At 46.0% G+C, this 25,090-nt stretch overlaps 1 protein-coding gene across 1 annotated transcript in view; it reads left to right on the top strand.

Annotated features, from left to right (window-relative positions):
• The window catches only part of AHNAK (AHNAK nucleoprotein), a 53,328-nt gene extending 29,761 nt beyond the window's left edge, over positions 1 to 23,567 (top strand). Inside the window, exons 2-5 of the mRNA XM_082204213.1 lie at positions 3,361 to 3,454; positions 4,040 to 4,196; positions 5,147 to 5,334; positions 6,209 to 23,567. Coding sequence (XP_082060339.1) covers positions 4,040 to 4,196; positions 5,147 to 5,334; positions 6,209 to 22,243 — 16,380 coding nt within the window. The 5' untranslated portion in view covers positions 3,361 to 3,454 and the 3' untranslated portion in view covers positions 22,244 to 23,567. The remainder of the gene's footprint in view (positions 1 to 3,360; positions 3,455 to 4,039; positions 4,197 to 5,146; positions 5,335 to 6,208) is intronic.
• Positions 23,568 to 25,090: the final 1,523 nt, after the last annotated feature.

Genomic DNA, 25,090 nt, shown 5'->3' with positions numbered 1-25,090 from the left:
ATATCCTAGCTTTTCCTCCAAGGAGCTCATGGGGGCATAGATGTTTCTGTCCCTCCCCAATTTATCTCCATAACAACCCTGTGATCTTAATGGATGGAGGGTGGGGTGGGGTGGGGATTTGAACCCTGGTCTCCCAATAGACCACACTTGTTCCAGCAGCTTTCTTCAGCCTGTGTGTGGGCACACGTGGCCAGTGATGGTTGTTGTGAGAAGTTGTTTTCCTCTCTGTAACTGGGGGCTGGTGGAGTCCACAAGACCACAGAGATTAAGGAAACAAGCCTGGATATGTCGCTTGCCGTCTTGTGAGGGGTGGGTGAGTTCTGGTGTCTTGTTCCCAGTTCAAATGCTGGCTTGTGAAGACTCTCCAATTGGGGCCAGGAGCTGATGTCAGTGGGAGCCTCTTCTGCAGCCTCCCCTCCTCCTGTCTGGGCTGATCAGGTTTCATGCATGACCTGAGCATGCATGTCTGTAGCTGTTTGGAAGTGGAAAACTTTCCCCTCTTGTTGCTTCGCTGAAAGTTGGCACGGTCTCCGCGTGGAAGGTGGGGCGTTTGAGCTGGGATTGGGTATGGGAGCCAGAGCATTGCAAAAGCATTGATCGTGAAGGCATGGCCGCCCCCTGGCTGCACCCTTTAAAAACACTTATGCAACATGTCCAGTTGTGCTTTGTCCTTTCTTCTCCTTCTCCTTCATAACAAGTCCTTTCCACTCCGCTGATAAATGGTATTGCATCTTTTAAATGAAGGCCCAATCAGTGGCGTAGCGTGGGGGGTGCAGGGGGGCCCGGCCGCAACATCTGGGAGTTAGGGTTCGGGGGCGCAAATCCACGGGTTAGGGGGCACAAATTACTTGCCTTGCCCCGGGTGCTGACAACCCACGCCACGCCACTGCGCCCAATTCCACCAAGGGGAAGTCTACCTGCGCAAGGAGGGACTGTAGCTCATGCTTTTCATGGACAAAGTCCCAAGTTCAAATCCTTGGTGGTGCGAAGGACTCGTCTCTGCCTGAGATCTCTCTTTCAGAGTGGCTGCCAGTCAGAGCTGGGCCAGGTGGACAAAGAAACAGACTTGGAATAAGGCAGCCTCCTATGCTTCAAGGGAGAGTCTGCAGCTTGAGAGCTCAGCATGCAGAAGGCCCCAGTGTCAGCACCCCCACCAAAAGGATTTCAGGTAGCTGGTGAGGGGCAAGACTTTTCCCTTCCTGAAGCCCTACAGGCTCATTCTATAAGGCAGCAGCTTTTATTAATGAACCATTAAGAAAAGAGATTGTACTAGAGTAAGCGAATTGCAACAAATGAAGGACAAAAACAAAATACGTTTTAGGATTTTGACAGCGTGCAGAAATCAGGGCTACAAAAAAACCCTCAACAAACCCTTTATCTGATCTTGGATCTTCTGGCACTCAGAGCTAGACTGTTCCTGAATGTGGAAGCCCCACTTTGATTTACTGCCCTCTCAGGCAGAGGAGAATGTTTCCACCATCTGCCACCTGGTCCTTTTGAGGAAGGATTGAACCCGGGACCTTCTGCAGGCAAGCCATGTTCTCTGCTGCTGAGCTACACCTGCCTGCCTATTAACTCCTTGGCTTCTACAGGTTTTGATGTTTCCCACTGCTTCCTTGCGTTGCAATACCGCTTGTGCCCTGGGAGGTTCCTCCTTTTAGAGTCCAGGGGTAGGGAGAACACAGGCTTCACATTCCTGCCAGCATATGTACCATGCCTTGCATGCTCAGGCTGTGGGAGGGGCTGTGGCTGGCATGTAGCATGCTCAGCTGGGGCAGAAGTGTGCACAGGCTCATGAGGAAGAAGAGCTGCCCGAGGAGAAGAGGAAGGGAAGCGGGTAAGGGAAGGGAGCAGTTGCCTTTTATGCGTGCTTAAGCGATGTGGTATTTCTGGCTCTGAAACAGGTCAGTGTTCTTGTGCCCCATCTCAGAGCATGGCGACTGTGCTCTGCCTCCACCAATGCTTCTGAATGCCACCTGCTGGAAACTGCAGGAGGAAAGAGTGCCATTGGCTCTTCTTACGTTCTTATAGTCAGCACCAGCCCTGCCATGCCCCAGGGTGAATCAAGGTGCCTCAGGCGGCAACACAAAGGGAGGCTGGGAAATAGATGAAAAGCAGGAATTCGTGTCTAAGGGTTGCAGCAAGACTTCTAAAACGGGGTGAGGGTGTGGGACGCCATTTGTAAACTACTTGAGACAGTGAAATGTCTTGGTTCTGGTTATAATTTTGGAAAGGAATGAGTAAAGGGCAGCAAATGGATCAAGGAGCTGGATTTTTAGTTCAGGGGGGGGGGAATGACTTGAGTGTTTGTGGGAAAATATAGAGATAACATCGAATGATGCAGAGGGGGTACATAAAAATATCCCCCCTCCGCCGATTATATAATCATCTTAATAATTATTTTGCGTTGCTTTTATGGCACTTTATGTTTTAGTGTACTCACATATTCTGTTGTAAGTCGCCTTGATAATTTTATGCATGCTCTTATTGAGCTGGTTTTGAGGTTTCGTCCTGCTTGGGGGTTTCCATCCCTAAGGAATTCTGCAGGTTTCCCCCGAGCCTGCTGGGGTGATGCTCTTTTGCCTACATACGCCTGAACATCACAGACAGAGGGAGTGATACATAAATGGATCCTCCATCTTTAGAGGCAGTAATTCTGAATGCCAGGTGGCGAGGACTCCTAGACACCTTCCCCACAGGCACCCAGATGGCCACTTTCTGGACAGATTACTGAACCAGCCAGATTGAGCAAGGCAGTTCTTAAGTGGGTATAAACATCAGCTGCGCCAAATACTCTCCGTATACCCTTCCTAGTATGTTTTATTTGGCAATTAAAGGGACATCTTTTTGTGATGGGCGGCAGTTGGTGTAGAAATATGTACGCCACAGAGAACAATTTTGCCAAGTGGAACGTGAAAGCAGCATTCCTCGTTAGCTTTTGAAAATAGTTCTGATTCTTCCTCTCAACAAACCTACTTTCACCATCCTATAAACTTCGAAAGGCATTGCTGACATTCTTTGGAACCTGCTTTTGCAAACAGAGCAGGGGTGAGGGAACCTGCGGCTTTGCAGATGCCTCGTGACTCCAGTTTGCACCAGCCACGAGGGATGGCAGTGATACTGGGAAGTGTGGTCTCATAATGTCTAGGAGGGTCACAGGTTCCCCATCCCTGAAATAGGGACTTCCTTAAACGTGTGTCGGGGGGTAGCTCATATTTTCAGGGACCCCAGTTCTTCTCCCAACAGAATTCAGATTCCCCATCCCCTGCGCTCGATGAGGATTCATCAGATGCAAACATGACGCCTGGATGTGGCAAGTTCTCTTTCACCAACAAGGCTTTGTTTTGTTTTCTCTTCTAGGTTGGGAAGTTGGAAGAAACATTACCAAAGGATTGGCAAGTGACGAGAAGGGAATTCCTGGGGCGGTTCCGGCCTGGACCAAAGTCCTAGAAAGGTGATTCAGTCTGTTCTTTATTAGTAAAGCAGTGGTACTACTGTGCTGTATTTATCCAGATCTCCTAGTCCTGGAGAGAAGCTATGTGCAGCACAGAGTAGAGCACTGGATTTGGAGCACAGCAATTCAGCCCAGCAACTTGGTGGGTCACCTTGGGGCAAACGGCCATTGACGTAACCAACCTCACCAGGCTATTGTGTGGATAATGGCATCTCAACTAAACATTTGGTGGCACCAGTGCTTCTGAATACCAGTTGCTGGAAACCATAGGAGGGGAGAGGACTCTTGTGCTCAAATCCTGCTGACAGGCTTCCCACAAGCCTCTGGTTGGTCACTGTGAGAACAGGATTGTGGGCTTGATGGACCACCTTTGGCCTGATCCTGCAGGATCATCTTATGTCCTTATATAACTGCCCTGAGATTGTTGGAGCAAGATTGGGATGAAAATATAATAGAGCAAAATGCATTTTCTGAAATAGACTAAGCCTGTAGCATACTTTTGAGGTGCAGAATGTGAGGAGTTCTCCTTTTTACGTGCAGCCTCTTGAGTTCCTATTTACACACTTCCTTCCTTCCTTCCTTAAGATGGAGAAGGAGGAAGAAGAGACCCGGGAGATTCTGCTCCCCGACTGGGAAGGCATTGGCTCTCGCGGACTTACCATCGACCAGACGAACGAAGGCGTTTTCGTGAAACAGGTTCAACAGGACTCACCCGCTGCCAAAGCAGGCATTGTGAAAGAAGGTCAGTGAGGTGGTTTGTGGGGGGTGGTCTGGGCGGGGGCAGAGTGGCTGGACATCATCAACTTTTAAAGCCACCAGAGGGCATCTTCTTTATGGTCACAAAGAGTCCCCCATGACATCTTGAAGAGTCACGTGCTCAATATCCACACCATACTTTTAAAGCACTGCAATACTGCTTTAAACAGTCACGGCTTCCTGCAGAGAATCCTGGGGGCTGCAGTCTGTTAATGGTGCTGAAGGGTGTTTAGAGACCCCTATTCCCCCACCCCAGAGCTACATTTCCCAGAGTGGTTTAGCAGTCTATCCCTCTTCTCAGAAACCTTTGGGAGTTGTAGCTCTGTGAAGGGAATGGGGTCTCCCAACAACTCTTGGCACCCTTAACATATTGAAGTTCCCAAGATTCCTTGACTGTTCTAAAGCGGTATGATGCTGCTTTAAAAGTGTCGTGCAGATGGGACCTGTGACAAAGGACTGGCCTAATGTGCTATTTTTGGAGAGTGTGATAGAAATGGGGGGGGGAATTAAAAACAGAAGGGTAAGGATTGCAGAACTTTGCTCAGCCCACGTCGGCAAGCTATCCCTTCAGGACATATTGCACTCAGCTGGGCTCTCTTAATACCAGATGTGTTAGGTTTAGGAGAGACAAAAATAATAATTAAAAAAAATGAAGCAGCTCTACACACAGCACATCATGGACTAGTTCAATTATCTTCTTAAAATGGGCTGGCTTTTCGATAGGTTCATGGAGGACAATAGGTTTATCAACAGCTGCTAGCCATGACAGCTAACTGGAGCCTCCAAGTTTAGTGGCAGTCTGTATCTGAATACCAGCTGCTGGGGGGAAACAAGAGCTCCTGCCCTATGGTGCGGGTTTCTCAGAGGCCTCTGGTTGGCCAGTGTGGATGCAGGGCTTTTTCTTAATCTTCTTAATCCCACCCCCACCCCTCTCAGGGGATCAGATCGTGAGTGCCACAATCTACTTCGACAACCTGCAGTCCGGGGAAGTCACAGAGCTCCTGAAGAACGTGGGCCACCACACCGTTGGCCTTCGGCTGCAGAGGAAAGGTGACCGGTCTCCATTGCCAGGACAGTCTTGGTCCCATGATGTCTTTGCCTCAAGGAGTCCAGAGGTTGTTTTGGTGAGTGTGCTTCATCATGGAGAGGACCGCCTTCTGTAGATGATGGAGGAAGGATCTAAGGGTGGGCCCGGGGTAACTTGGGACCTGGCTCTTTCCATTCACCTGAGGCGCCTTGGATATTCCAGGACACCAGAGGAAGACTTTTATCAAATTTACAAATGCAATCAGTTAAGGAGTTGAGGGCAGGTACCAAAAGGTGAGTTCAGGGATAGGTAACTTGTTGGACCCTCAACAGTTCCAGCCAGTATAATCAGGGATGATGGGAGTTGTAGTTCAACTGCACCCGGAGGGCCACTGGTTGTTTATTTTAAAGTTATGTTTTTTATTATGACTTTTTTTGGTATTGGATCAGATTGTTACTAGGTGTGTGATCTTTGCTGTCTATTTTGTTGTTTCTTTAGCTTATAAACCGCCTTGTGTATGGTAATATAAAAAAGCGGTATAAAAATTAAAAGTGAAATGAATATCCTCGCATTAGTTATTTGAAGCAGAACAAATTATTTCAGAGTTGATCATCCCATGTCTGGGCTGTATCACTTCAAGTTTTGTGGGTGAGGCCTTATGTTACTGGTTGGCACTACAAAATTATCTGCATGTGGAAAACAAATTATCAAGGAGAAAGGCAAGGCTACAATGTTGTTGATTTTGCTGATATCTTGCTTTCTATGTGCAGGAATTTTAATTTTTTATTTGGAAAAAAAGCCCTGCAGAGAAGTAAGGCCTCTTCAACGGTCCACAAGCGATAGCCACTTTCTGTATGTGCTTCAATCCATACTGCACTTGTGGAATTAGATGTGATAGACTGATAGGTGTAGATTTCAGTATTTTATGTTTAGACTACCGTTGACAGTAAACTCATTCCTCTCTCTTCCAGAGCGGAGATGACGAAGAGTACAAACGGATTTATACCACAAAAATCAAGCCTCGCCTTAAATCGGAAGATGGCATGGAAGTTGAGCACACAGGAACCCAAAGCAGAACCATCACAGTCACCAAGAGAGTTACTGCTTACACTGTCGACGTCACAGGTCATGAGGGAGCCAAAGAGATTGACATCAGCAGCCCGGAGTTTAAAATCAAGATTCCGAAACATGAACTCACCCACATTTCCAAAGCTGAGATTGAAACAGAACCTGGGAAAACTGTCATCAAGATCCCACACGTTGACTTGTCAGGGAGAACAACTACCCAGATAACAGACTCCCACACTGGGGTGAGAGGAAGACCTGACATTACGTATACCGGACCAACTATTGAGTCACCCTCTCAGAGGTTGGAGTTTGGTGTTCCTGGCATCCACATGGAACAGCCTAAGGTTGGGAAAACTGATATTCGAATATTTGGGCCTCATGTCACAGGTGTAGATCTGAGAACCCAGACTGACTTTATACCAGGAGGCCAGGAAGCTGGTTTCCATGTTACAACACCGGAAGTGAACGGGAAAGGAGGTCGGGGTAAAATCCAAGGTGATGTGGGAGGGCTGCAAGCTGATTTATCATTGCCCCACCTCAAGGGGCCTTCAGTTGGTATTTCGGGACCCCAAATTCAAGGTGATCTGAAAGGTCCAAAAGTGGACATCTCCAGTACCAGCGTCCAAGGCAACATCAAATCTCCAGATATCAACACTGGAAGCACAGGAAAGGTGGTGTTTCCTGCAATGAAAATGCCCAAATTTGGTATATCAGTTTCTGATGTTGAGGTTCCTCAGCTTGATGCAGTGGCTCCATCAGCTTCAATAAAAGGCCCAGAAGTGTCCTTGAAAGGCTCCAAATGGGCCATGGGAGAACCTGCAATCCCACAGCCACAGATGGACGTGGGCCTGAAAGGTGTGGACTTGAAGGGTGGCCTGAAGACCACCTCTCCAACATTGGAAGGCCCCAAGGTGGATATCAAAGGGCCTGCAGTGGATCTTGGGGCTCCAGATGTTGGTCTTGAAGGGGGCGAAGGAAAACTTAAAATACCCCACATGAAACTTCCTAAATTTTCTGCACCAGACCCTGCAGTGACTGTGACTGTTCCAAAAGGGGGACTTAACATCTCAGGACCTAAAGTGGATTTGCAAGCTCCTGACGTGACCCTTGAAACACACTTGAAAGGAGCCAGATATGGCAAGCCTGAAATAGCTGGTCAGACACCCCAAATTTCTATGTCAGATGTTGACTTGAATCTCAGGGGCCCTAAAGGGAAAGGCGCCATGGACATTTCAGGGCCAAGGGTGGAAGGCCACTTAAAAGGGCCTGGAATGAATATTAAGGGTCCCAAACTAGATATTGAAACTGCCAACGTTGACCTGAAAGGTCCAAAAGTCTCAATGCCGTCCATGCAAACATCACCAGTAAAAGTCACTGTGCCAGATGTGGACTTGAATGTCCAAGGGCCAAACCTAAAGGGTGATGTGGCTGTTTCTGTGCCAAAGATAGAAGGCGGCCTCAAGGGGCCCCAGATGGATCTAAAAGGCCCCAAAGTGGACATAGCTGCACCTGACATTGGTATCAAAGGCCCTGGAGGACAACTGAAGGGTCCTCATGTCAAGATGCCTGAAATGCATGTTAAGACCCCGCATATATCCATGCCAGACATTGACCTGAATCTGAAAGGCCCCAAAGTCAAGGGGACCCCCCAAATATCCGTGCCAGACATTGACCTGAATGTGAAAGGCCCCAATGTCAAGGGGGGTGTCGACGTTTCCATCCCAAAAGTAGAAGGAGAATTAAAGGGCCCAGCTGTGGACATCAAGGGCCCCAAATTGGACATTGGAACACCAGATGTCGAACTTCATGGACCTGAACTCAAAATGCCAAAGATGAAATTGCCCAAGTTTGGTGTGAAAGGTGAAATGCCTGATGTGGATGTCAGTCTTCCGAAGGGAAGCATCGATGTTTCAGCTCCAGTTGTAGACATTGAAGCTCCCACCTTCAACATCAAAGGTCCTGGAGGACAACTGAAAGGTCCTCATGTCAAGATGCCAGAAATGCATGTTAAGACCCCGCAAATATCCATGCCAGACATTGACCTGAATCTGAAAGGCCCCAAAGTCAAGGGGACCCCCCAAATATCCGTGCCAGACATTGACCTGAATGTGAAAGGCCCCAAAGTCAAGGGGGGTGTCGACGTTTCCATCTCAAAAGTGGAAGGAGAATTAAAGGGCCCAGCTGTGGACATCAAGGGCCCCAAATTGGACATTGGAACACCAGATGTCGAACTTCACGGACCTGAACTCAAAATGCCAAAGATGAAATTGCCCAAGTTTGGCGTGAAAGGTGAAATGCCTGATGTGGATGTCAGTCTTCCAAAGGGAAGCATCGATGTTTCAGCTCCAAATGTAGACATTGAAGCTCCCACCTTCAACATCAAAGGGCCTGGAGGACAACTGAAGGGCCCCCATGTCAAGATGCCAGAAATGCATGTTAAGACCCCGCAAATATCCGTGCCAGACATTGATCTGAACTTGAAAGGCCCCAAAGTCAAGGGAGGTGTCGACGTTTCCATCCCAAAAGTAGGAGGAGAATTAAAGGGCCCAGCTGTGGACATCAAGGGCCCCAAATTGGACATTGGAACACCAGATGTCGAACTTCATGGACCTGAACTCAAAATGCCAAAGATGAAATTGCCCAAGTTTGGCATGAAAGGTGAAATGCCTGATGTGGATGTCAGTCTTCCAAAGGGAAGCATCGATGTTTCAGCTCCAGGTGTAGACATTGAAGCTCCCACCTTCAACATCAAAGGTCCTGGAGGACAACTGAAGGGCCCCCATGTCAAGATGCCAGAAATGCATGTTAAGACCCCGCAAATATCCATGCCAGACATTGACCTGAATATGAAAGGCCCCAAAGTCATGGGGACCCCCCAAATATCCGTGCCAGACATTGACCTGAATGTGAAAGGCCCCAATGTCAAGGGGGGTGTCGACGTTTCCATCCCAAAAGTGGAAGGAGAATTAAAGGGCCCAGCTGTGGACATCAAGGGCCCCAAATTGGACATTGGAACACCAGATGTTGAACTTCATGGACCTGAACTCAAAATGCCAAAGATGAAATTGCCCAAGTTTGGCGTGAAAGGTGAAATGCCTGATGTAGACGTCAGTCTTCCGAAGGGAAGCATCGATGTTTCAGCTCCAGGTGTAGACATTGAAGCTCCCACCTTCAACATCAAAGGTCCTGGAGGACAACTGAAAGGTCCTCATGTCAAGATGCCAGAAATGCATGTTAAGACCCCGCGAATATCCATGCCAGACATTGACCTGAATCTGAAAGGCCCCAAAGTCAAGGGGACCCCCCAAATATCTGTGCCAGACATTGACCTGAATGTGAAAGGCCCCAAAGTCAAGGGGGGTGTCGACGTTTCCATCCCAAAAGTGGAAGGAGAATTAAAAGGCCCAGCTGTGGACATCAAGGGCCCCAAATTGGACATTGGAACACCAGATGTCGAACTTCATGGACCTGAACTCAAAATGCCAAAGATGAAATTGCCCAAGTTTGGCGTGAAAGGTGAAATGCCTGATGTGGATGTCAGTCTTCCAAAGGGAAGCATCGATGTTTCAGCTCCAAATGTAGACATTGAAGCTCCTGGATTAGATATTGAAGGACCAGAAGGCAGAATAAAAGGTCCTAAATTCAAGATGCCTGAAATGCATATTAAAACTCCTCAGATCTCCATGCCGGACATTGATTTGAACTTGAAAGGGCCTAAAGTGAAAGGGGACTTTGATGTTTCTGTACCGAAATTAGAAGGTGGCTTAAAAGGTCCTGCAATTGATATCAAGGGGCCCCAAGTAGACATTGATGTGCCCGATGTTGACCTTCATGGTCCTGAAGGAAAATTGAAGATGCCCAAAATGAAAATGCCCAAATTTGGAATGCCAGGTTTCAAAGGGGAAAGCCCTGGTGTGGATGTCAGTCTTCCAAAGGGAGACATTAGTATATCAGGTCCCAAAGTAGACGTTGAAGCTCCTGGACTGGACATTGAAGAACCCGAAGGCAAAATTAAAGGCCCCAAATTTAAGATGCCAGAAATGAACATCAAAGCACCCAAAATCTCCATGCCTGATGTGGATTTCAACCTCAAAGGCCCCAAACTGAAAGGAGATGTGGACGTTTCCCTACCAAAGGTTGAAGGTGATTTCAAGGGTCCAGAAATTGACATCAAAGGTCCCAAGCTGGATATTGATGCTCCAGACGTTGACCTCCATGGCCCAGAAGGAAAACTGAAAATGCCCAAATTCAAAATGCCCAAATTTGGAATGCCAAGCTTCAAAGCAGAAGGTCCAGAGGTGGATGTAAATCTTCCAAAAGCAGACGTTGACCTTTCTGCTCCCAAAGTAGACATTGAAGCACCAGCCTTGGACATTGAAGGCCCAGAAGGAAAACTAAAAGGGCCCAAGTTTAAGATGCCTGAACTGAATATCCATGCACCCAAGATATCAATGCCAGATGTGGATTTCAATCTGAAAGGGCCAAAACTGAAGGGAGATGTGGATATCTCTGGGCCAAAGATAGAAGGTGACCTGAAAGGACCCAAGGTCAACATTGAGGGTCCTAACCTGGATGTTGATGTCCCAGATGTGGAACTGGAGGGTCCTGAAGGAAAAATCAAAGGTTCCAGATTCAAGATGCCAAAACTCAATATTAAATCTCCTAAAATTTCCATGCCAGATGTCGACTTGAATCTCAAGGCCCCCAAAATGAAGGGTGAAATGGATGTGTCTGTCCCAAAGATTGAGGGTGATATGAAAGGACCCAGCATTGACATAAAGGGCCCCAAACTTGATGTGGATCTCCCAGATGTTGACCTTGAAGGCCCAGATGCTAAAATTAAGATGCCCAAGATGAAGCTGCCCAAGTTTGGGGTGCCTGGCTTCAAAGGGGAAGGCCCTGATGTTGACATGAGCCTTCCTAAAGCAGACATTGATGTTTCGGGACCAAAACTGAATGCTGATATGCCGAGCATAGACATCGAAGGTCCAGAGGGAAAACTGAAAGGTCCCAAGTTCAAAATGCCTGAAATGCATTTCAAGACACCCAAAATCTCCATGCCAGATATTGACTTAAACTTGAAAGGTCCCAGAGCGAGAGGGGAGATGGATGTAACTGTCCCAAATATTGAAGGCAATTTGAAAGGACCCCAAATGGATATCAAGGGCCCCAAAGTGGATATCGAAGCTCCAGATATTGACATTGAAGGCCCCGAAGGAAAATGGAAGAGTCCGAAGTTTAAGATGCCCGAAATGCACATCAAGGCTCCAAAAATCTCCATGCCAGATGTTGATTTGAATCTGAAAGGTCCCAAAATCAAGGGTGATGTGGATGTTTCAGTCCCCAAACTTGAAGGAGACTTGAAAGGCCCAGAATTTGATATCAAAGGACCCAAATTGGATATTGACATGCCAGATGTTGATCTCCATGGGCCAGAGGGAAAACTGAAGATGCCCAAATTCAAAATGCCCAAATTTGGAATGCCAGGCTTCAAAGGAGAAGGCCCAGATGTTGACGTGAGCCTCCCCAAAGCAGACATTGATGTTTCTGTTCCAAATGTTGATGTTGATGCACCAAGCCTGGACATTGAAGGCCCAGAAGGAAAAGTGAAAGGGCCCAGATTTAAGATGCCTGACATGCACTTCAAAGCACCCAAGATATCCATGCCAGATGTTGATTTCAATTTGAAAGGCCCTAAAGTGAAGGGAGAGTATGATGTTACAGTTCCAAAGCTGGAAGGTGACTTGAAAGGACCAGACTTCAACATTAAGGGTCCTAAGCTAGACATAGATGCTCCTGATGTTGACATTGAAGGCCCTGAAGGAAAATGGAAGAGTCCGAAGTTTAAGATGCCCGAAATGCACATCAAGGCTCCAAAAATCTCCATGCCAGATATTGATTTGAATCTGAAAGGTCCCAAAATCAAGGGTGATGTGGATGTTTCAGTCCCCAAACTTGAAGGAGACTTGAAAGGCCCAGAATTTGATATCAAAGGACCCAAATTGGACATTGACATGCCTGATGTTGATCTCCATGGACCTGAAGGCAAATTGAAGATGCCCAAATTCAAAATGCCCAAATTTGGAATGCCTGGCTTCAAAGGAGAAGGCCCAGATGTTGACGTGAGCCTCCCCAAAGCAGACATTGATGTTTCTGTTCCAAAAGTTGATGTTGATGCACCAAGCCTAGACATCGAAGGCCCAGAAGGAAAAGTGAAAGGGCCCAGATTTAAGATGCCTGACATGCACTTCAAAGCACCCAAAATCTCCATGCCAGATGTTGATTTCAATTTGAAAGGCCCTAAACTGAAGGGAGATGTTGACGTTTCAGTTCCAAAGCTGGAAGGTGACCTGAAAGGCCCAGATGTGGATATCAAGGGTCCCAAACTAGATGTTGACCTTCCTGATGTTGAGCTTGAAGGTCCTGAAGGAAAACTCAGAGGTCCCAAGTTTAAGATGCCTGACATGCATTTTAAGACCCCCAAAATCTCCATGCCAGATTTTGACTTGAACTTGAAAGGTCCAAAAGTGAAGGGGGATGTGGATGTTTCAGTGCCAAAGTTGGAAGGTGATCTGAAGGGCCCCAATATTGACATTAAAGGGCCAGGATTGGACATTGATGCTCCTGATGTTAACATTGAAGGTCCAGAAGGAAAGTGGAAGAGCCCGAAATTTAAGATGCCAGAAGTGCACATTAAGGCACCTAAGATCTCTATGCCTGACATTGATTTGAACCTAAGGGGTCCCAAAGTAAAAGGCGATCTGGATGTGTCTGTGCCAAAGTTGGAAGGTGACTTGAAAGGCCCAGAGGTGGATCTCAAAGGGCCCAAATTGGACATTGACGTTCCTGATGTTGACCTGGAAGGACCTGAAGGGAAGCTAAAGGGCCCCAAATTCAAAATGCCTGAAATGCATATCAAAGCTCCCAAAATCTCCATGCCAGATTTAGACCTGGGTTTGAAAGGACCCAAAGTGAAGGGGGATGTGGATGTTTCAGTGCCGAAGTTGGAAGGTGATCTGAAAGGCCCTGATGTCAACATCAAAGGTCCTAAAGTTGGCGTAGATATTCCTGATGTTGAGATTGAAGGACCTGAAGGAAAACTCAAAGGGCCCAAATTTAAGATGCCAGAAATGCATTTTAATGTCCCTAAGATCTCCATGCCGGACATTGATTTGAACTGGAGGGGTCCCAAAATAAAAGGAGATGCTGATGTTTCTGTTCCTAAATTGGAGGGTGACTTGAAGGGCCCAAATGTTGACATCAAGGGTCCCAAACTAGATGTTGACATCCCTGATGTTGAGCTTGAAGGCCCTGAAGGAAAACTCAAAGGGCCCAAATTTAAGATGCCTGAAATGAACATCAAAGCACCCAAAATCTCCATGCCAGATTTTGACCTGAACCTGAAGGGTCCCAAACTGAAGGGGGATGTAGATGTTTCTTTGCCAAAGGTAGAGGGGGATCTGAAAGGACCAGATGTTGATATCAAAGGTCCCAAATTAGATATTGATGCTCCTGACTTCAGTATAGATGGTCCAGAGGGAAAAGTGAAAGGTCCCAAGTTTAAGATGCCTGACATGCACTTCAAAGCACCCAAAATCTCCATGCCAGATGTTGATTTCAATTTGAAAGGCCCTAAACTGAAAGGAGATGTTGATGTTTCGGTTCCAAAGCTGGAAGGTGACCTGAAAGGCCCAGATGTAGATATCAAGGGTCCCAAACTAGATGTTGACCTTCCTGATGTTGAGCTTGAAGGTCCTGAAGGAAAACTCAGAGGTCCCAAGTTTAAGATGCCTGATATGCATTTTAAGACCCCCAAAATCTCCATGCCAGATTTTGACTTGAACTTGAAAGGTCCGAAAGTGAAGGGGGATGTGGATGTTTCGGTGCCAAAGTTGGAAAGTGATCTGAAGGGCCCTGAAATTGATATCAAAGGACCCAAACTTGACGTAGATGTTCCTGATGTTGAACTTGAAGGCCCAGATGGAAAGTGGAAAGGCCCTAAATTCAAGATGCCTGAAATGAACATCAAAGCACCCAAAATCTCCATGCCTGATGTGGATTTCAACCTCAAAGGCCCCAAACTGAAAGGAGATGTGGACGTTTCCCTACCAAAGGTTGAAGGTGATTTCAAAGGTCCAGAAATTGATATCAAAGGTCCCAAGCTGGATATTGATGCTCCAGATGTCGACCTCCATGGCCCAGAAGGAAAACTGAAAATGCCAAAATTCAAAATGCCCAAATTTGGAATGCCTGGCTTCAAGGGAGAAGGTCCTGAACTGGATGTAAATCTCCCAGAGGGAGACATTGATATATCTGCTCCCAAGGTGGACATTGAAGGCCCTGAGTTAGATATTGAAGGTCCAGATGGTAAAATTAAAGGCCCCAAGTTTAAGATGCCAGAAATGCACATCAAAGCGCCAAAGCTTTCCATGCCAGATGTGGATCTTAATTTGAAGGGTCCAAAACTGAAAGGAGATGTCGATGTTTCTCTGCCAAAGGTCGAAGGTGGATTGAAAGGGCCTGACATTGACATCAAAGGCCCCAAATTGGACATTGACGCACCAGATGTTGACTTGCACGGTCCGGAGGGCAAACTCAAAATGCCCAAGTTTAAAATGCCCAAATTTGGAATGCCTGGTTTCAAGGGAGAAGGCCCTTCCGTGGATGTGAGCTTACCTAAGGGAGAAGTGGATATATCTGGCCCCAGCCTAGACATTGAAACACCCGATTTGGAAATCGAAGGCCCTGAAGGAAAATTAAGGGGTCCCAAGTTTAAGAAGCCTGAAATTAATTTTAATGTTCCAAAGATCTCAATGCCAGACATTGACTTGAATTTGAAAGGTCCTAAATTAAAGGGAGACTTGGAAGGCGACATCAAAGGTCCTAATGTTGAATTGAAAGGACCTGAAGTTGACTTAGAAGCACCAAAAATAGATATTGAAGCGAAAACAAAGAAATCAAGATTTAAGCTTCCAAAGTTCAGTTTTTCTGGTCCAAAGGTTCACACTCCAGAGGTTGACGTGAAGCTTAAGAAACCAGATGTTAATATCTCAGGGCCCAAAGTTGATGTCCAAGGCCCAGAGGTTGATGTTCATGGAAAAGTGAAAGGCCCTAAATTTAAAATGCCTTCCCTGAATATTTCATCACCTAAAGTTTCAAAGCCTGATGTGGAATTGAATTTGAAAGGTCCTAAATTAAAAGGTGACCTTGATGTTTCTGCACCAAGCCTGGAAGGGGATTTGAAAGGTCCTGACATAGATATCAAAGGCCCCAAGTTGGACATTGATGTTCCAGATGTTGATCTCCATGGACCAGAAGGCAAACTCAAAATGCCCAAATTCAAAATGCCCAAATTTGGAGTGCCAGGCTTCAAGGCAGAGGGTCCTGAGGTAGATATAAACCTCCCCAAAGCAGAAATTGATGTATCAGGACCCAAAGTGGACATTGAAACTCCCGACTTGGATATAGAGGGCCCAGAGGGCAAGATCAAAGGTCCCAAATTAAAGATGCCTGAAATGCATTTTAATGTGCCCAAGATTTCAATGCCGGACATAAATCTGAAAGGCCCTAAACTGAAGGGAGATGTGGATGTTTCGGTTCCAAAGCTGGAAGGTGACCTGAAAGGCCCAGATGTGGATATCAAGGGTCCCAAACTAGATGTTGACCTTCCTGATGTTGAGCTTGAAGGTCCTGAAGGAAAACTCAAAGGTCCCAAGTTTAAGATGCCTGATATGCATTTTAAGACCCCCAAAATCTCCATGCCAGATTTTGACTTGAACTTGAAAGGTCCGAAAGTGAAGGGGGATGTGGATGTTTCGGTGCCAAAGTTGGAAGGTGATCTGAAGGGCCCTGAAATTGATATCAAAGGACCCAAACTTGACGTAGATGTTCCTGATGTTGAACTTGAAGGCCCAGATGGAAAGTGGAAAGGCCCTAAATTCACGATGCCTGAAATGAACATCAAAGCACCCAAAATCTCCATGCCTGATGTGGATTTCAACCTCAAAGGCCCCAAACTGAAAGGAGATGTGGATGTTTCCCTACCAAAGGTTGAAGGTGATTTCAAAGGTCCAGAAATTGATATCAAAGGTCCCAAGCTGGATATTGATGCTCCAGATGTCGATATCCATGGCCCAGAAGGAAAACTGAAAATGCCAAAATTCAAAATGCCCAAATTTGGAATGCCTGGCTTCAAGGCAGAGGGCCCAGATGTAGACGTGAGCCTCCCAAAAGCAGACCTTGATGTTTCTCTTCCAAAAGTGGACATTGACGCACCAGGCCTGGACATTGAAGGCCCAGAAGGAAAAGTGAAAGGGCCCAGATTTAAGATGCCTGACATGCACTTCAAAGCACCCAAAATCTCCATGCCAGATGTTGATTTCAATTTGAAAGGCCCTAAACTGAAGGGAGATGTTGACGTTTCAGTTCCAAAGCTGGAAGGTGACCTGAAAGGCCCAGATGTGGATATCAAGGGTCCCAAACTAGATGTTGACCTTCCTGATGTTGAGCTTGAAGGTCCTGAAGGAAAACTCAGAGGTCCCAAGTTTAAGATGCCTGACATGCACTTTAAGACCCCCAAAATCTCCATGCCAGATTTCGATCTAAATCTCAAAGGTCCGAAAGTGAAGGGTGACGTGGATGTGTCTGTACCGAAGTTTGAAGGTGATCTGAAGGGCCCTGAAATTGATATCAAAGGGCCGAAATTAGACGTAGATGTTCCTGATGTTGAACTTGAAGGCCCAGAAGGAAAATGGAAAAGCCCTAAATTCAAGATGCCTGAAATGAACATCAAAGCACCCAAAATCTCCATGCCTGATGTGGATTTCAACCTCAAAGGCCCCAAACTGAAAGGAGATGTGGACGTTTCCCTACCAAAGGTTGAAGGTGATTTGAAGGGTCCAGAAATAGACATCAAAGGTCCCAAGCTGGATATTGATGCTCCAGATGTCGATATCCATGGCCCAGAAGGAAAACTGAAAATGCCAAAATTCAAAATGCCCAAATTTGGAATGCCTGGCTTCAAGGCAGAGGGCCCAGATGTAGACGTGAGCCTCCCAAAAGCAGACCTTGATGTTTCTCTTCCAAAAGTGGACATTGACGCACCAGGCCTGGACATTGAAGGCCCAGAAGGAAAAGTGAAAGGGCCCCGATTTAAGATGCCTGACATGCACTTCAAAGCACCCAAAATCTCCATGCCAGATGTTGATTTCAATTTGAAAGGCCCTAAACTGAAGGGAGATGTTGACGTTTCAGTTCCAAAGCTGGAAGGTGACCTGAAAGGCCCAGATGTGGATATCAAGGGTCCCAAACTAGATGTTGACCTTCCTGATGTTGAGCTTGAAGGTCCTGAAGGAAAACTCAGAGGTCCCAAGTTTAAGATGCCTGACATGCACTTTAAGACCCCCAAAATCTCCATGCCAGATTTTGACTTGAACTTGAAAGGTCCGAAAGTGAAGGGGGATGTGGATGTTTCGGTGCCAAAGTTGGAAGGTGATCTGAAGGGCCCTGAAATTGATATCAAAGGACCCAAACTTGACGTAGATGTTCCTGATGTTGAACTTGAAGGTCCAGATGGAAAGTGGAAAGGCCCTAAATTCAAGATGCCTGAAATGAACATCAAAGCACCCAAAATCTCCATGCCTGATGTGGATTTCAACCTCAAAGGCCCCAAACTGAAAGGAGATGTGGACGTTTCCCTACCAAAGGTTGAAGGTGATTTCAAAGGTCCAGAAATTGACATCAAAGGTCCCAAGCTGGATATTGATGCTCCAGATGTCGACCTCCATGGCCCAGAAGGAAAACTGAAAATGCCAAAATTCAAAATGCCCAAATTTGGAATGCCTAGCTTCAAGGCTGAGGGCCCAGATGTAGACATGAGCCTCCCAAAAGCAGACCTTGATGTTTCTCTTCCAAAAGTGGATATTGACGCACCAAGCCTGGACATCGAAGGCCCAGAAGGAAAACTGAAAGGTCCCAAGTTTAAGATGCCTGACATGCACTTCAAAGCACCCAAAATCTCCATGCCAGATGTTGATTTCAATCTGAAAGGCCCTAAACTGAAGGGAGATGTTGACGTTTCAGTTCCAAAGCTGGAAGGTGACCTGAAAGGCCCAGATGTGGATATCAAGGGTCCCAAACTAGATGTTGACCTTCCTGATGTTGAGCTTGAAGGTCCTGAAGGAAAACTCAGAGGTCCCAAGTTTAAGATGCCTGACATGCATTTTAAGACCCCCAAAATCTCCATGCCAGATTTCGATCTAAATCTCAAAGGGCCGAAAGTGAAGGGTGACGTGGATGTGTCTGTACCGAAGTTTGAAGGTGATCTGAAGGGGCCCGACGTGGATATCAAAGGGCCGAAATTAGACGTAGATGTTCCTGATGTCGAACTTGAAGGCCCAGAAGGAAAATGGAAAAGCCCTAAATTCAAGATGCCAGACATGCATTTCAAGGCACCTAAAATCTCCATGCCAGACATGAATCTAAACTTGAAAGGGCCTAAACTTAAAGGTGATATGGATGTTTCCGTCCCAGAATTTGAAGGGGATCTAAGAGGGCCTGAAATAGATATCAAAGGTCCTAAGATAGATGCTCCTGACATTGACATTGAGGGACCTGATGGAAAACTGAAAGGACCTAAATTTAAGATGCCTGAAATGAACATCAAAGCGCCAAAATTATCCATGCCAGATGTTGACCTCAACTTGAAGGGCCCAAAACTGAAGGGAGACGTGGATGTATCTCTTCCCAAGATTGGAGGTGATTTGAAAGCACCAGATGTGGATATACATGGCCCTAAACTGGATGTTTCTGTTCCTGATGTTGAGCTTGAATGCCCTGAAGGAAAACTTAAAGGTCCCAAGTTTAAGATGCCTGATATGCATTTTAAAACCCCCAAAATCTCCATGCCAGATTTTGACTTGAACTTGAAAGGTCCCAAAGTGAAGGGGGATGTGGATGTTTCAGTGCCAAAGTTGGAAGGTGACCTGAAGGGCCCCGAAATTGATATCAAAGGACCCAAACTTGATGTAGATGTTCCTGATGTTGAACTTGAAGGCCCAGAAGGAAAATGGAAAAGCCCTAAATTCAAGATGCCTGAAATGAACATCAAAGGACCTAAAATCTCCATGCCTGATGTGGATTTCAACCTCAAAGGCCCCAAACTGAAAGGAGATGTGGACGTTTCCCTACCAAAGGTTGAAGGTGATTTCAAGGGTCCAGAAATTGACATCAAAGGCCCTCAATTGGACATTGATGCTCCCAATGTTGATATTCATGGTCCAGACGGAAAGGTGAAATTCCCCAAGATGAAGCTGCCCAAATTTGGCATGCCTGAGTTCAAAGGGGAAGGACCTCATATCGATGTAAATGTACCCAAGGGTGAATTGGAATTATCAGGCCCCAGCTTGAACATAGAAGGACCAGAAGGAAAACTGAAGGGTCCCAAAATCAAGACACCTCAAATATCCATGCCAGAGATTGACTTAAATCTGAAGGGACCTAAAGTGAAGGGTGATGTTGATGTCGCTCTTCCCAAGGTTGAAGGCAGCTTAAAGGGTCCAGGAATTGATATTCAAGGGCCAGGAATTGAAGCTAAGGGCCCTGAGATTGACTTGGAGTGTCCAGATGTAAACCTTGAAGGGCCAGAGGGAAACGTTAAACTCCCTAAATTTAAAATGCCAAAGTTTGGATTTGGAGCAAAAAGCCCCAAGGCAGACGTCTCCCTCCCAGAAGGTGAGCTGAATGTTGAATCGCCTGACATCTCCATTTCTGGAAAAGGGAAGAAAAGCAAATTCAAAATGCCTAAAATCCACATGAGCGGGCCTAAAGTCAAAGGCAAGAAGGCTGGCTTTGCTGTGAGTGGAGATATGGATGCAAGTATGAAATCGCCAGATTTGGAAGGAAGCATTTCTGTCCCTGAAGCATCCCTGAAAGGAGACATGAATATCAAGTCACCCAAAGGAAAGAAGTCTATGTTTGGGAAACTCTCTTTTCCTGACGTCGAGTTTGATATCAAATCACCTATGTTCAAGGCTGATGCTTCTTTGCCAAAGGTGGAAGGGGAAATCAAGTCACCAGGAATAGATGTCTCATCACCATCTCTGAAATCTCCAGATCTTGACATCACAGTTCCCAGCGGAAGTGCCAGCCTCCCCGATGTCAATATTGGAGGTCCTGACATCCATCTCAAGAAGCCAAAGTTCAAATTCTCAGGTGGAAATGTTGATCTGGCTGGTCCCAAACTAGAAGGAGACCTTCGAGGCCCTAGTGTTGATGCCAACCTCAGCGCGCCTGACATCAGCCTGAAAGGTCCATCAGTGAACCTGCCATCCATGGGTGTTTCTGCTCCTTCCATGTCAGCCCCTGACATTAACTTGAAAGGACCAAAGCTGAAAGGTGACATTGACCTTCCCCAGATTGAAGGACAAGGCCTAGAAGGGAAATTGAAAATGCCAAAATTTGGCTTGCCAAAGATCGGGAAGCCAGGTGTGAAAGTGGAGGGGCCCGAGGTGGACCTTCAAGGAAAACTGCCCTCAGCAAGTGTTGATGTTTCGGCCCCAAGCATCGGAGGAAGTGTGAGCGCTCCTGCAGTGGATGTAAGCTTGAAAGGACCAAAATTTGGAGGAGACGTGGGCCTTTCTGGTGACATTAAAGGTCCAAAGATCGGATTTGGCACACCAGATGTTGACGTCAGTGGTTTTGAAGGAAAGCTTAAAATGCCAAAGGCCCCAGGCCTAGATGTCAATGTGAGTGCTCCAGACCTGGACGTGAAAGCACCAACAGTAAAAATGGCCTCTGGAGGAGGCATTTCAGCACCTGACTTTGATGTGAATCTGAAAGGACCAAAGATCAAAGGAGACTTCAGCATTTCTGGTGGCATTACATCTCCCAAGGTGGCTGTCGAGGCCCCTGACATTAACGTGGAAGGCTCTGGAGTTGGAATTAAGATTCCCTGCATGAAGCTGCCCCAGTTTGGCATCGCCAGTGAAGGAGGAAGTATTTCAGGACCACAGATCAAAGGGCCTGAAGTAGATCTCAAAGGACATGACATTTCTGCCCCAGGCTTTGACTTGAATGTGAAAGGACCAAGTTTGAAAGGTGACGTTAACGTATCTGGTGGCATGAAAGGTCAACAGATCGGCGTGGGGGCACCAGGTGTGAAGATTTCTGGCATGGGCTTGGACACTGGCGCTCCTGATGTCAGCTTGAGAGGACCTTCGCTCAATGTGTCAGCTCCCAAAGTTTCTGGGCCAGAGCTAAACATGGGCATGCAGGGGTCTGGAGGCCTTCAGTTTTCTGGACCAAAGGCAGGGGTTGATCTCAAAGGTCCCAAATTAGAGGTCAAAGGTCCTTCTGTTGGGGTGAATGTTCCACACGGCCATGTAGAAAGCCCATCTGGACAAGTGTCGTTCCCCAAAATGAAAATGCCAAAATTTGTGGTTGCAGGGCAAGAGCTAACAGGAAGGGAGGTTGGAGTTGATGTTGAGTTCCCTCAGGCGCCAGAGGCAAGTTTCCATGCCGGGGCAGTGAATGTCGAACTGGAAGAGCCTGACATTAAGCTTAAGAAATCTAAAATCAAAATGCCAAAGTTCCCTTTCTCAAAATCTAAGGTCAAAGGCAGCGTTGGCTCCCCAGAGATCTCGGTGTCTGCCTCAGGGTGCGAAGGGGAGTTACAGGCCAGCCTGGGTTCATTGGAGGGGGATGTGGAAGTGGAAGGGTCTGCTTCTCCGAAAGGGAAGTTCTCCTTCTTTAAGGGCAAAAAGTCCCGGCACCGGTCGTCGTCTTTCAGCGACGAGCATTCCTCGCATTCGACGCCAACAGGCACACTGGAGCATGACAAAGGCAAACAGGCCAAGCTGAAATTTGGTACGTTTGGGGGGATAGGGGCAAAAACTAAAGGTTCTTATGAGGTATCGGGAAGTGATGACGAAATGAAATGAGTGGAATGGGGGGGTTCTCGTGTACATATTGTCTCTGTGTGTATATATCTTATCTATCTCCCTTATATGTGTGTATATACAAATTTCCTAGCTTGAAATGCTCAGCAATAAAAACAGGGTGCCCAGTGAAATGGTAGGCCTTAACTGAAAAATAACCATGTTTTTACTGTGGTCAGGGAGTCGTCCCAACATGATTATCTCTTCCATAGATTATATGTATAAATATCTCACAGAAACTGATACAGCGGCTTTTTTGTTTTCAAAAGTTCTTAAAGCAGTGATATGGCAGGTAAACTTGCATCCCAGAATGCATTGCCGTGCTTCCCACAATGCACTGTGGCTGTAATAACGGTTAAGTAGTGCCATTTTTTTAAAAAAAGCAGCAACACACACATAACACAGAATGCTGCTTGGTGAATCAGCTGTATCAGTTTGAATTAAACAGTATCATTTCTGCCATGGGTAATAATGCCGATTGTGTGATGGGCACTTCTTCCAGCTACCAGTTTGAAAAGAGGTAGAACCTGGATTTATGTGATATTTAAAGCTGTGCCATTAGGAAGGTGGGGTGTACAGTTCCTCAGATGTATTTTGGAAGTTCTCTCTTGTGTTTTAGGGTTGGGGGTTTGCGCTTCGTACGCTGAGAGCTTTACGTTTACTTAAGCAAGCTTTTAAAAACATATAAATATATATACTTTTCGACTTGCTAAATATCTTCAGTGTTGATCTATGGCAATTGTTTTCCATTTCAATGACTCCCCTCCCCCTCCTGCTTTTATCTGTGGAAGGGGGCAGCTAAAAAATTTCTGTTGTTTAAAAATTGGATGTGTTAAAAAAAAAGAAAAAAACTGTAAAAATATATAGATGCAACTGAGATGTGTCAAATTTGGGGCCTCACAAACAGTCTTACATTGCTGCATAAAGGTCAGGTTTTTTTGTATTCATTTGATACAGGACAGATGTAATAAAACACCCATGGTATAATTTTCTATTTTTGTCTGGTTAAAAAAGTCATGATAAAATAAATTAACCAAAGATTTTGTGTACATTCTGACACCATCTTAGTCATCTCTATATATTTGTTATTTTTGTATAATGAAATGAAAGTTTTCTGAGATGTGGAGCAAAATTCTTCAAGGCCTTCTATATTCCCTCCCAACCTTACAGATGCTATTTGTTATCTACTTCATCTTTTTGTTTAACAAATGTATCTCAATTTTAAAACAAAACAGTAAAAGGAAAATCTTTTCAGCACTTTAAAAGCAAATTAATTGAGAATAACTGATATTGTAAAATGGAAATAAAGTGTTTATTAACCTTTTGACCTCCTGAACCTTTTATTCCCCAGTATCCCAGCTGCTGCACTCTTCTTTTTCAGGAGAAGCTAATAACCCCTTTCAGCTCGCCACATTTCCAAGCAACACATAGGTGTGAACCCAGACTAAAAGCCACCCCAACCTTCCATCGTTGTGCGGGGAGGTCTGAAGGGGGCTTTGAAGATTACTTGCCTGATTTTCATCCTAAGGCGCATGGGCGGGTTGCAACAATTAAAAAATACTATATTAAAACCAATGAAAAGAAACCTCAATCAAGAGAACAGGGTAGATCCTTAAATATATTTATCGAAGCTGTCAAAGTCCAGGGGTAAAGTCCACTCCATACCAGCAGTCGTAATTTGCAGCAAGAGACAATAGGAGGCAGGCTGTACATTTCAGATACAACTGAGCCCTAGCAAACCTTTAGGGTTTTATATTTTTAAGGCTGGGGATTAAATAATTATTCAGAATGGGTCACAGTGATTAAAGAATGCCATATACCTGCCTCACAATGTAGGCCCATCCCAGAATCCATGCTATGTCACAGTCTATTATTATGTCTTTGCATCTTATGTTTTGCAACACCACCACTGATAGATGGAATGTGCTTATGTTATGCATTCACTTGTTTCAATGCAGTCTGATCTACTGCAACCAGAGTTGGGCCTCAGTAGCCTTGCCATAGCCGCATAGCTGATTGTGAGGGGACTTGGAAAAGCATTCAGCCTAATGCAGTGAGAAGCCCCCTTAGGATCTTCCCACTCTGAGCAGGAGAAGTCGGATGTGCAGCAGCTTGTGCCTTCACAATTTGAGGCTGAACACCTGGAACAGGTGAACCTGGAGGAAGAGCCAAAACTCAGCAAAGTGAAAATTACCAGAGAGAAGTGTGTGTTGATTTAGGAGAGGAGCAAAATTGGAACACTCCATGCTCATAGTATAAAAGAACCTCATGCACATTATATACCTTCGAGTATATAAAGCTGCCTTGTCCCCTTTGCCCAATAGTCTACTGACTGACCAGCAGTGGTACTCCAGGGTCTCAGGCAAAGAGGAGATTGAACATGCCAAGCAGATGACCTACTGCCAAGTTATGGCTCCTTCCAAAACTGACCCTGGTCTCTTTCTACCATGCACTGCAATCCTGTACATGTTTATTCAGATGTACAGTGGTACCTCGGGTAACATACGCTTCAGGTTACATACGCTTCAGGGTACACACTCCGCTAACCCAGAAATAGTGCTTCAGGTTAAGAACTTTGCTTCAGGATAAGAACAGAAATCGGGCTCTGGCGGCGCACCAGCAGCAGGAGGCCCTATTAGCTAAAGTGGTGCTTCAGGTTAAGAACAGTTTCAGGTTAAGAACGGACCTCCGGAACGAATTAAGTACTTAACCTGAGGTACCACTGTATGTCTCAGTAGGGCTTGCTCCCAGGTAGGCATGCATAGAACTGCAGCAGACTTAAATACTGCACTGCAGCCACAATTTCCTGAGCCAATCTCACCAGGGCTTCTCTTACACTCAAGTCAGCGC

Source organism: Podarcis vaucheri (assembly GCF_965113315.1).
Source record: "Podarcis vaucheri genome assembly, chromosome: 16".
Lineage (NCBI taxonomy): Eukaryota > Metazoa > Chordata > Lepidosauria > Squamata > Lacertidae > Podarcis > Podarcis vaucheri.
This window is presented reverse-complemented; position numbering and strand designations above follow the sequence as displayed.